At 38.7% G+C, this 13,377-nt stretch overlaps 1 protein-coding gene across 1 annotated transcript in view; it reads right to left on the bottom strand.

Annotated features, from left to right (window-relative positions):
- COL19A1 (collagen type XIX alpha 1 chain) overlaps positions 1-13,377 on the bottom strand; it is a 376,839-nt gene that overhangs the window by 14,510 nt on the left and 348,952 nt on the right. Inside the window, exon 49 of the mRNA XM_023585875.2 lies at positions 12,193-12,259. Coding sequence (XP_023441643.2) covers positions 12,193-12,259 — 67 coding nt within the window. The remainder of the gene's footprint in view (positions 1-12,192; positions 12,260-13,377) is intronic.

Genomic DNA, 13,377 nt, shown 5'->3' with positions numbered 1-13,377 from the left:
TTTACATGAAATTTAATGAAAAGAAAGATTGCTTTTTTATTTGAAACATGTCTGATTTACCAACTAGTTTGACTGCTGATAGGCTTTTTTTCTTTTATTAGAGAAGTTGTGGGTTTATAGAACAATCATGCATAAAATACAGGATTCCCATATACCCACCACCATTACCTTGCATTGGTGTGGAACATTTGCTACCATAGACAAGAGCACATTTTTATAATTGCACTATTAACTCTATTCCATGTTTTAATTTAGGGGTCACTGTGTGGGATAGTTCTATGGATTAAAAAAAATTATTTTGTTGCCATATATATAATCTAACATTTTCCTTTTAAATCACATTCAGATATATATTTCAATGCTTTTAATCATGTTCATAATGTTGTGCAACCATCACAATCATCCATTACCAAAACATTTTCATCATTACAAATAGGAAACCTGCATATTTTAAGCTTTAATTTCCCATTCCCTATCCCTACCCCATCCCCTGGTAACCTATATTCGAGTCTGAATGAGAGGGTTTTGTGATTGGTCAAATAAGACTGAATTCACAAAATTGCTTGAATATAGATGCAGACAGGCTAGGTCAATCATATGGTTGGAGAATTTCAGTGCTTCAAAGATATAGTCCACCATGGTGGACAAAACACTAGCTTGGAATCCAATTTAACTTCTGCCAATAACTTGTGAAGAGAAATTTGTTTACGTACATTTTGGGTTCACATTTAAAAAACGGTTTTAAGGATAATTTTGGCTACTTTCAGCAAAGTTATGATGGTATGTGGTGACTTAAAATATGTCCACAAATTCTTTGACACTCTTTTCCAGAGGTGGGGCCTAATTCCCCTCTCCTTGACCGTGGGCTGGAATTCCTTCTCATTTCTAATACATAGAAAAAAGTGGAAATGGCAGTGTGCAACTTGAGAACTAAGTTGTTAAAGGCACTGTGACTTCCTGCTTGCTCTCTAACCTGGATCGTTCACTTAGGGGGAAGCCAGTGGTGATGTGGTAAGAACACTCGAGATGTTCCGTGGAGAGGCCCACATGGTGAGGAACCTAGGCCCCCTGCCAAGAGCCATGTGAGTGACCTGGGAAGTAGACTTCCAGCCCCAATCGAGCCTGCAGATGAAGACAGTCCTGGCCGCCATACTGACTGCAACCTTGTTCAAGGCCAGAACTACCCAACTAAGCCACCCTGTAAGTCCCTGGACCACAGAAAATGTGGGATAATAAATGTTTGTTCTTTTAAGCAACTAAAGTTTTGAGGTAATCTCTTATATGACAATATATAACTCACAGTATGAGACACGTAGGATTTTGGGGGGAAAAACGACATTCTTCATGGAGAGATTTATTTACTGAAAAGATGGCCTTTGGTTCTGTATTTTACCATGATTTCACTGTTAAATATAATACTAATATTGGCTCTATACTAGGCAGATATGATATACCTGGACAACAACTAATTTTTACTTTTAAAAGAAAATATCTAAGTGCACACTAACTATATTTTTTCTGGTTGGACGTCCAGTTCTATTATTTAATTATGATTTAGGAGGAATGATGTCTATCTTGGGCAAAGAGAAAAAATTCAGCTAGGGTGCAGATGACAATGCTCTCACTGAATGCTGACTGTAGACTGCTCCATTTTTGTGAAACTGAAGAAAACATTAGTAAGAACATACAAATAAAAGGAAACTGACAAATTATCCAGGACGTTTAAAAATATCAATAAAAATAAAGTCTTTGGCAAGCATTGAGTGATGTAATCTTTATGAAGTTAATAGTTCCTAAATAAGCAATGATGCTTTTTCAAGGAACATTTCATGTGTTTTGCCCTCTCATTTATTTACCAGTCTGCTTGGAGCCTGACACTGTTCACTTGGGTCTCAAAGAAAGTATGAGGAATGAAAGAAAGGATTTATTAAAGGTGTTTCTTCAAGGTCAACTCAGTCATTAGGCCATGAAAGCACTTTTATAGATGACATGTACTTTAATACTTTAATGTCAAAATTTATATAAATCTCTAAATAATCAACAATACTTCCAGATAGAAGTGTAGAAAGCTGGTGTAGTATTAAAAACTTATGAAATTTAAAGAATCTGGAAAACGAGAAAGTTAAATGAGATGTATATATGAAAATATAAGGATTTTCATGCTAAAATAAATCCCAAATGAGATATATTCTTGGTAGTCAATAAAATTAACCAATCATTATCTGTAAGCAGGGCCCAACAGTGGATATTTTATACTTTCTGCATTAAGTGCACTTGTTCAGGAATCCTGGAGAGAGCCTGAAAGAGATGATCATTTAGAGAAGGACAGTTAAATCTACGTTTTTGTAACTCCAATATAATATAAAGATTACCTACTTATAAACGTTATTTTCTGCCCAGGAATCTGTTATACAATCTAATTATGACATTCCTTCTCAGAATTACTTTTTTGAAGACTCACTCCAGCCTTACACTTGTCATAGAATGCTGGGTTATTAATCTCACATAGGCCATTCTTTACTTATTTAATGAAGATAATATTTATCTCCAAAGAATAGTAAAAATTTTACTTCTTTGTGGTATTTAATTTTGGTAAAGCAATGCTGTGTTTGTTTAAGGTCTACTATAAATACAACCTATCATTGTTCTTTATTTAAGTCTTGGTTGATTTATATCGCACTTAACAAATTGAATATATGAATAAATAGATTTAAAATAGAAAAACATGGGAGAGCATATCCTTGCCATAACAAAAGAAATTAGCCATACCATTCATTTTTCTTCCTTTTTTCCATAAAATTTCTTCAAAAATCAAATTCTTTTAGTAAATTCAAATGACTTCATTTGTAAAATGAATTACACAGAATTTTTCAAGGATACATCTAGTGTGTAAGAAGAAATAAATCTTTAATGTAAAAAAATCAGCTTGAGTTTGATGCAGATGGAGCTTCCAGAGAATTTTCTTACTGATGAAATTAGTGTTTATTTTGAAAGACCAAATGATAGCAATGTGCTAGATACTATAGCTGCCAGTTAAAACAAAACAAGACAAAGACCAAACCTTATAGACTTTGTGAAACAGTAACTTCAATCCTCTCCAGTCTTCTTGTCATTCAGTTTAATTCATTTAATTGAATTGGAAAGGCATATTTCGCCTAAATGGACATGTATGTTCACAATATCTACAGGATGAGACTCTTTAGCCACAGATCAATTGACAGTGATGACAGGGAGACAAATGAGGATGTGAAAATTACTGGACCGAAAGAGTGATACACATATTAAACAACCTTGCTTTGCTTTGGTAAAACTTTTACTATTCCATTATCCACATGGGACATGCTTAGTTGATATTAATGCATTTTGTTTCTAGAAACTTAATAGATAAAACAAATATGTAATATAGAGTTACATTTTTCAAATTATAATATTGAATGCAAATATATTTTAGTAAGTTGAAATTACAAATGGAGTGCTATATAAGCAAATACAAATTCAATGGTTCATTGTTTGAAACTGCATATTACTTATTTTGCATTAAAAAGACATTTCAGGACAATTGATTTGGGACATATCTCTTTGAATACTTTCAATGTCTCAACACAAATATTCAGAGTACAAAAGTTCTTTTTGAATTGAAAGTACTTTGTTTTGGATGATTTTTAGTATTTTCAGCAAAGCAGAAAATTCTTTGAAATAATTACTTCTAGCTGTAAATCATCTAGCTATAAGGTATGCTTAGAAATAATCATTTACCATAAGGGTAATTACTTCTGAACCCTTCCTGAATGTTCTACATTTAAAATAATATGTTTCTAAGCCTCTAAATGAATGGTAAAGCCCTATATTCTTAATTGCCTTTCCTCTGTTTTCAGGGACCTTTGGTCAATTAAACTGTTTTGGGCTGTGCTTGTAATGAGGTAGGAAATTAAAGAATTCAGATAGAAGCTTGTATAAACCAAGCACACATATTCCATCTGTCAAGACAAACCCACAGCAGTCATTTTAACAAATGAGACCAACAGCTTGGCTTCCTTAGAGAAGGGGCTCATTAATATAATGCAGACATTAATATTAATGTGATGATAGGTGTATCATATGGAGAAGGAAGAGATATTTGATGTCAGCTGGTCCGTGTCTGCCTTGATCCAAGATAGGTATTTGAGGATATACATTTCACAGATAGAATCTATTAATATCTTCAAAGAGAGAAGTTCATCTTTTTTTCCTAATGCCATTTGAATATTTAACTGAAGTTGTACCGTTTTCTTGGTACAATGTCAACTTATTTTCTTTTGTCATACTATTACGGAAACAGAATAGTTAATGAGTATTTCCCATGGGAAATAGGTCATATACTTGAAGATATTGTTACCTCTTAGCCTTCAGGTTAAATAATTTTTATTCATAGGCTCAGTAATCTTTTCTGTAAATCCCTTTTTTCTTTTGGGAGGTACCAGGGATTGAACCTAGGACCTTGTACATGGGAAGCAGGCACTCAACCACTGAACTATATATGCTCCCCAATAAGTGCCATTTTTTTTGTTTATTTATTTTTGTTTTTAGGAGGTACTAGGGATCAAACCTGGGACCACATACATGGGAAGCCAGTGGTAACCACTGAGCCACATCGGCTCCTCTGAGTGGGTTTTTTCATTTGTTTGCTTTTTGTTTGTCTTTGTTCTTAGGAGGCACTGGGAACTGAACCTATGACTTCCCATGTGGGAAGGAGGTACTCAACAACTTGAGTTATCTCCACTCATTTTTTTATTTCACTATTTCAAGGCTTTTCCTCATGTCTTTCAAATGTGGAAACCAAAATTAGATATTCTTCTCCTCTAAGGGGCAAAAATATCAGAAGAGTCATTTCCTGTTATATCTTACTAATTATTTTCTAGTTTCATTTTAACTGTTAACCCAGTAGCTTCACTTAGTGGATTCATATTCATTTGTGATTCATCATAACCCAAAGGTTGTTGCTGCTATATGTGTCTCTGGCCCAAACCTTTGCCACCTTTGCAAGCATATCACTTGAAATGTTACAGTGGGTAAAGATGGTAGATTGAATGCATTATGTCTACTTTAACTCTCCCTTGAGCCCCTGAAAAACAATAGTAAGAGTTCTTTAAAGGCACAAAAACATAAGAACCAAGAGACTATAAGGAGACAACAAAAAAATTTTGGGGAAGCGGACGTGGCTCAACTGATAGAGCATCTGCCTACCATATGGGGGTTCCAGGGTTTGCTCCCCCAGGGCCTCCTGAACCATTTGGTAAGCTGGCCCATGTGCAGTGCTGCCATGTGCAAGGAGTGCTGTGCCATGCAGGGGTGTCCCCTGCATAGGGTTGCCCCATGCGCAAGGAGTGTGCCTTGCAAGGAGAGCCATCCCGCATGAAAAAGCGCAGCCCACCCAGGAGTGTTGCTGCACACATGGAGAGCTGACACAGCAAGAAACAAAAAAGAGACACAGTTTCCCAGTGCCATCGGATAATGCAAGCAGATGCAGAAGAACACACAGCAAATGGACACAGAGAGCAGACAACGGGGGGAAGGGGAGAGAAATAAATAAAAAATGAATCTTAAAAAAAAAAAATTGGAAACCGAGGACAAGATGGCCCAGTGATTTATAGCTTAGCAGAGTCAAGGAAACCAAACCCTTACACGAGGCGCTGAGAACCAACTTGATTTAAGCACCAAAGTTCTTAAAAGACTTAGGAATTCACAGTATAAGTTCCCTCTGGAGGCGGGGATGAAGGGAGGGAACTAAAATACGGAGAACTGTTTGAAAGTCTGTTTAAGAACTCAGATCCTCAGATCCCTTTCTCAACTCTATGCAATTGGGCCATTGGTCCTACCCAATGGTAACAAAAGAGTGAAAGTATATCTGAAGAGGACAAATAGAAGTCTCTTTACCAGGGTCCCCAGACTCCATTGATAATGGAGCTTTCATACTGAAAACAAGGAGAATAAGTGATTCTCAAGCCCTCTTACCCTACTTAGCTCCCAAAATGCTGACAGCCTTGCAGGAAATGATAGTGTTGCTGGGGAGTCTGACCAGAGTAAGAGGAAAGACTTAAAGACACTGAAATTGAAGGTCCCTCAATTAAAATGCTCCGTCATCTTGCAGTAAAGCTCGTGTTGGGTAAGCCCCACCATTTACTGATACTTCAGTCAGGGTTTTAGATCTCATTCTTATGTATGAGCAGACAGCCAAGGAGAGTTTAAAATTCAGGAAACCCTATCAGTGGAATGACAGAGATCCAAGCAAAGAAATGGAAAGCAGGAAATTGGAATAAACAGGCACTATGCTGCAGAGAATAATTTTTTAAACATCTATCTCCAATTACATGTATCTATCCAATGATATATGTATATATATAAAACATTATGATTACATAATTAATAGTTATGGAGAGGCAAGAGAAGATGTATATTTGAAACAAGCGAAGAGAATTTATATATACACACATATACAATATATAAATTGACACACACATACACATAGATATTGAGAGAACATAGAGAAAGGTACATTCCTGAATTCTGGGAACCTGGAGACAGAAATATTGTTTAGGGAAACTTACCCTGACCTTTCTTTTCTCCCATAGTTGCAAGTACGACCTTCTTGGTTCCAAGTTTGGCTCAAGAACCAAGAAAGCCAGAGGTTTGTACACATTCCTGCATGGATTGGTGAATTCTTCCTGAATGGTCAGGTAAATCCCCAAGTATAATAGGGTGGCATCATAGCAAGAATCAATCTCCTCAGATCTGGCAAGACTCTCATGTATGGCGGCAGCATCACGGGCAGCTGTAAAACCCTCATAAAGCCAAAAGAAACTAAGCTAAGACAAGTAGTCTCTGTCCCTGCTCTGTGTGGCCAATTTGTTTCCCAAAGGATTTGGCCTTTTGACCCATCAAATCAGGAATTTAATCTGACCTTAGAGTGAGTGTAGATTTGTGCGTTGTTGTCCATTTGGAAACCCAGACTTGGGACTAGTGGAAAGATGCCTTCCTTCACCATGTTTAGGTTTGGGAAAAGGCGTCAGGGTGCTAAAGGAGGCCTGGGCACCTGGGGAATACCCCAAGGTGTGAGATCCATCGGGGGTCTGTATCAGTGGGGTCACACAGGAACCCCCAAAGGGTGGTGAAAAGCCCCAGGAGAAAGCACAAGTCTTGGTTCCTTATCTAGGGTTTCAAATGGAGGCTCCTAATCTGGACACCTGGGATAATAGAGTGGAGGAACAGGACATGCCAAGGACTCTCTCGAGCATAGGCCCTGACTTTCTGAGCAGAGAGAATCGTTCCTGAGGCTGTGGATGTGGTGGGGTAAGTGGAGTGGAGATGAGCATTTACTGTCACTGACTCAGCTCTCTTGAGCAATGACTAAGGAAAAGGGAGGCAGATGGGAGAGATTTAAAGTCTTAGCACTACTTAACTGTAACTGTTTTAAGATGTGAAAATTAATTCTTTGCTTTTATAGAAAAAGCTTTCTGAAAAATACAACTGTGACCTTGGAGCTCTATGATTTGTGGAATCTGAGTTTTTCTTTTTTGTAAATCATGTTCAAAAGTCAAGGAAAAAGTGAACTTTTCTAAGTGGAAAATTAAATGTACTGAATTGAAATGATCTTGAGACAAATTAAACTAAAGGGCTAAATAGCCAAATGCTGGGTTTCAGGTACAATTTTATTTGAGAGAAGACAGCTTTGTTGGACTAGTGCCAACAGAGATAAAAGAAAAAGGGTTATCACATTTGGTGCCTCAAAGGCTTCAAGTGTTGGGAACAATGTCCCCCCTCCTTTGGGGTCACTTTAGAATGTTGTTTGTGGCTTCTGAGGGATCACTGACTTCCAGAGAGATGCTGCCAGTCACCTGGACTGAGCCATGCTGGAAGAGGCTGAGAGATGGTGGGAGAGATGGGGGTGAAGACTGGGGAGTCCTAGAGAAGATGCCACACTCCTCAGCTTCCAGGCAGACGGGTCTCTAAGAGAGGAAAGAGGGCAGGAATACAGAGGAGAAGGGTGTACACTAAAAGGAGGAGCTGCTCAGAAAGTGCATGCCAGGCGGCCTCCCTCCTCAGGAGACTGACAGTCCTTCATGGGAGTAACCGCAGAAAGGCCTGGGAGGGTGGCATGGAGCCTTCCTGCTGCAGGTCACCAGGGACCATCCCTTCATCCAGTGTCCACTGGAATTGCAAAAGGAACACCCTCACCCCGCGCCCCACCCCCATACTGCAATTTGTATTATAATTTTCTGATAATGCTTGGTTATATTTTCTGACATCCCTAACCAGGTTTGGACTAGTTAACTACTGAAGTATTTAAATATATGTTTTTATCCAAAACCTTCTAAGAAACTGAAGTTCAGCATTAAAGCTGCCTGATACAAAAGACAGTAAATGACACTAGAGCCCATGGAAATGAAGTTGGAGAAGAATTTTAGACCACAATTCCAGAAAGTGTATTTACTGGCATTTCCCTTTCAATGACTATGGTATACCAAAGGTGTGGATGGGATTTGAGATCCCAGAGGATTCGCACCTCGGGCTGGCTTAATGGGCTTATGACCTGGGCAGTTGCACAGGTTTCATGCGTTGCTATTGCTGTCTTGAAATTCTTAATTTTTAAACTAGTGGCTCCACATTTGCATCTTGCACTGGGTCCTGCAAATTATGTACCAGGTCTTGCCTATGCCTCTGTATCCTTCAGGGTTCTTTTTGGACAGTTGATGCTTGAGTGATGCTTGCTGGAGTGATTGTTTAAATTTCAAGTTTGGAGCCCATTCCATGATGCTCATTCAAGGGTTAAAAAAATATATAAGGAGATTTCCATATTTAAGGGCAATATTATAATTACAAAGAGGAAACTGATAGCTCAAAAACAAAGTGGACAATGGTAGTAACAAACTGTCATGTCAGAGCAAGGTAAAGATACTTAGCAGAGATAAAGATAAATTGAAATCAATAGCATAAATTCATGACTTTTAAAAATTACATTTTTTTCCTGCCCTGTCACTGAAGCAGCAAAAAGACCTTGTGCTACTCTGCTCCATCACCAGTGGTCATCTGAAACAAGATAATGTGCATCCAAGCACTGAGTTTTAGTCTCTAATATACCAATCACTATATTTTAAATTATTTTAAAATCAGGGAACTTTGGATAGAAGAGGACTCTGTTTGCAGCAGAAAGATGCAAGATGGACTTGGGATACCTTGTCGTCTTATTCCTTGCAATATTCAACAATATAGATTAGGCTTCTCGATGTTTAGCAAAGGAAGCAGGAACCATGAGAGGCAATGTGTATTTATTTGCTAAAGACAAATAATTCCCACTTTGAGGGAATGATCTTGATCTTAGCAAGTCATTGACAAAATCTTATGATATCCTTAGAAATAGATAAATATGGGGTGAATATTAGGACAACTATATGGATTCAGGTTCACAAAACAATAGATTAATAGATTATTTACTATTCAGCTTGAGGAATTCAGTGGCATTTAGAAAGGCCTAATCCTTGGCTCTTTATTAATCTATGTTTCTATCAAAATTTCGAATGATGACATGCTTATAAAACTTGAGATGCCACACACAGTTACAAGGGTCAGCCAATATGCCATACGATAAGAGACATTCTAAATGATATTGGGGTTGGAACAGTGTACGAGCATGAATCACTTGAAATTTAATAAGAAGAAACACAAACTCATACACTATGACTTTAAAAATGAACACAAAATTCCAGAATGAGAAACACTTACTTTTAAAAAGTTTGTGTAAAGAATATCTGGAGTTATTAGTTCGCTGGAACTTAAAAGAAATCTACAGTGTTGGTTGTTTAAAGAAAAGTGCTTAAAGAAAAATGGTATGTTAGGCTGCATAATTGAAGTGTCTGGAGAGGGGTTGGCAAAAATTTTCTGCAAGGGGCCAGAGAGTAAATATCTTAGGCTTTGTGGGCTATATGGTCCCTGTCACAACTCAGTTCTGCTGCTGACCCTGAAAGCAATGGGAGAAAATATGTAGTGTATGTCTGTGTTCCAATGAAACTTTACTCATAACAATGAAATTTTAATTTTCAGATCACTTTCTCATGTCATGAAATATTCCTGTTTTGATTTTTGAAAACCGTTAAAAAAACTTGAGAACTATTGTCAGCTTGTGGACCATAACAAAAACAGGTGGCAGGCTGGATTTGGCCGTGGGCCATAGTTTGCTGACCCTGGTCGCGACCAAAACACACCGTACTCTGCCCAAGTCAAAAACCTCCCGCGTTGTGTAAAGCGCGCGCTGTCTCGGGGCGCCCGCGGGACGGGGCATGCGGGGCCGCCGCTGCTGGTGTGTTTGGTCCACGCCGCCCGCTTAGCATCTGCCGCAGGTGGAGACATCCCGCCCCTCGGAGACCCGCGCACCTTCCCCAAGCGCAGCCAGACCTGCGTGGGGCACTGCACCGGGATGCTTGAACCTGGAAAGAAATCTGATTCCTCTCGGGACGGAAACAAGCCCTTTACATTCACTCTAGGCAAGCAGGAGGTGATCCGAGGCTGAGAAGGGGTTGCCCAGATGAGCGTGGGTCAGAGAGCCAACCAGACCACGCTTACGGCGCCAGCGGGCACCCGGCCTCCCCCACCAAACGCCACTCTCGACGTGGCGCTTCTAAAACTGGGATGACAGGAACGGCCTCCTCCCTCCACTTCCTGTTCTTGGGTCTGCCACGGAGGGATCTGGCGCTTCCAGACATGCGCACATGAACCCATATGGCACTCTCCCTGATGCTCCTCTATACACTTTGTATAAACATCTACCCAGACTGAGTGTGTTGTCTCTCAGCTTTGCTTCTGGCATCTCCCATTGCCTCTTCCCCTTTCTCCTCCGATATGTGTTGACTTAAACTATATGCCATAAACCTCAAATTATTCATTTTTTGGTTTGGCTTTGGAAGAAAGATTCGGTTGCAGCCTTTTGGAGCTAGGTTTTCAGTTTAGTAAATATTCAGATATCAAGAGCACAAATAATGGGTTAACGTTTGGAATGGTGTTTGGGGGAGGGGGTGCAAGAATCTTTATTTTATTGAGGTGTTTTTTGAATGAAATTTTTATCTATTATGTATCGAACATTCTTCCTGCTGTGCTATGAAGTCATAGCAGATTCGAGGCCTGCTGAGGGCTGAATCATTCTCCAAGTTGAGAGATACCCTTGGGTTGAATTAAAAGCCCTACCCAAAACTGAAGTGGGAAAGGGGAGAGCCTTCCCCTCTATCTGCCCCACACTCTCCTCCCCAGCCTTTAAAACCCCCTGCCTTTTGAAAGCAGATAGTTTTCACTGTGGTGTTGGGCACTACAGGGATCTGTCCCTGGGCCAGCAGGGACCCAGAAGGCTTTCTTATGGACTGGTTTATTTTTTTTCCATACTGTGGTTTTTCTAATGGATTTTCAGGACTTTTGGACTCTTCTCATAGCTTTCAAAGCTCCACCACTTCCTACATTTTAAGAACTTTAATTGAAAGTTTTAATTGAAGGTGCTGTTCATAGACATTTAACAGCCAATGAAAGCCTAACCATCTGACAGATCCTTGAGTGTTCTCTTAAGAAAATGGTGCTGGTCATCACAGCTTCGGCATCTCCTGCTTTTTCATGCTTAGCTCCCCCTGCTAATCTCAGAGTTTCCTGGCTTTTTTCCCTCCCCTTTCACCTTTTTGCTGACCCGTGTAGTGATTTGGTGAGAGAAATTGTTGCTGCCCCACCCTCCCAACTCCCGTATCACATATAAATTTTGAGTTATTATTGCAATAAAAGTGCTTTATACTGGCTTTAACAAACAAACAGACAAAACACTTCTGGGTTAATGAAGACCACTTACAAAAGCATTTTCCAACGGCAACAGCAGTAGAGGAGCTGGAGACATTTACTCCACAGAGAGGACTAAGCACTGGTGCGATGGATATTGAGAAATACCCAAAGGGTTGTCACGTGTAGAGAGGAACATACTTAAACTGTATGTGATTCAGACCAGGAGTGATGAAAGGCAGTTATAGGGAGGCATATCTGACTTAGAGTGAAAAATCATTTTCTCAATGAGAGCTGTCCAATCATAGAAGGCTGCCTCTTAAGGTTGTTGATGCACCACCATCTTTCAAGAATGTTGCTTGATGGGATGTGGGGATATATAAAAATTCAGAATGTTTATAAAGCCACTCTAACCTTCAAAAATCCTTAGGACCTCTTGATTAATATACTTCTTTATTTCTTCAAATGAAACTGCATCAGCCTAAATAAGAAAAAAGGGTCTGTTAAAATAGAGCATAGCACAAATGAATAAAGAATACAAATGCTGGGCTAGTGTACATACATGAGATTCATTTATCAAGCAAAATGCTTCCAGGTATTTATTGGGAAATAAATACCTTCTGGGAAGAAGTTGAGGTGTTTTCTTGCTTTAAAGCTGTGGGCTGGAATTCTAACCATTGATAGGAAAAGTTTCCTATTAAATGGAGAGATACAGCTTCTTACAACTAGAAAAGACATTTCCAATTACTTTAGTTTCCTAAGTTAAAGAATTTTAACAGTGCTGTCATGATGTTACTTGTCACAAGATGTTAACTGGTCAAAGTTAACTACTAACCAATCCCTGGACACTAGCAAAGGCAATATCTAACTGATATAAGGTATCTCAAAGGAAGAGAACCTGAAAGAGAACTCCAAGTCTGCTAGATTATTCTTCAAAATGTTTCATTCAAGGCAAAACATATTAAATTTTATCCATTTCATGGTAAAATTTATTCTGTAATGCACACATTGCAAGCATATTTGTATTCAGCAATTTTCTTTTCTTAATAGAAAATATCCGTTGGTAAAGGGAAGTAGATAAATGAGGTCAGCTGAATTTTAACCTCTTGACATTTGACAAAGAATTTAGCATTTATAAGAGCAATGGTTTACCACAATGCCTTGATATTTTTAAAAGGGATCTATTATTTTGCAAGATCAAAGGATTTAGAAGTCTGATTATTTTTATTTGAGTTTGGTAGTTATTATCCAGGGTTATAAGAGTGGCATGAAAAACAAGATGGTAGCTTATGAAGTGACCATTTTTGTAAGACAGTCTAGTTATGGGAAGGTCCTGTTTAAATATTTTATTTTCACTGTGTATGGGACAAATGAACTTGAATTTGTGCTCCTGACATTGGGCAGGGAAACCCAGATTATGATACAGCATTGAAAGTTCAAGTTATTCAGGCTTTATTCAAGTAAAGCTTGGGAGAGTAAAAATTTATTAAAATAGAGAAGTATGAAAATTGTGGCAATGCCTAATTTGGCCTTATAGCTGGTATTGTCCAGTTATTTGAGGAAAGTGTGTCTCAAATCTCGATACTTTTCTTCAACTCA

This window comes from Dasypus novemcinctus, chromosome 11, assembly GCF_030445035.2.
Source record: "Dasypus novemcinctus isolate mDasNov1 chromosome 11, mDasNov1.1.hap2, whole genome shotgun sequence".
In the NCBI taxonomy this organism is placed as follows: domain Eukaryota; kingdom Metazoa; phylum Chordata; class Mammalia; order Cingulata; family Dasypodidae; genus Dasypus; species Dasypus novemcinctus.
Note: the sequence above shows the minus strand (reverse complement) of the source record. Positions and strands in the feature narration are given on the sequence as shown.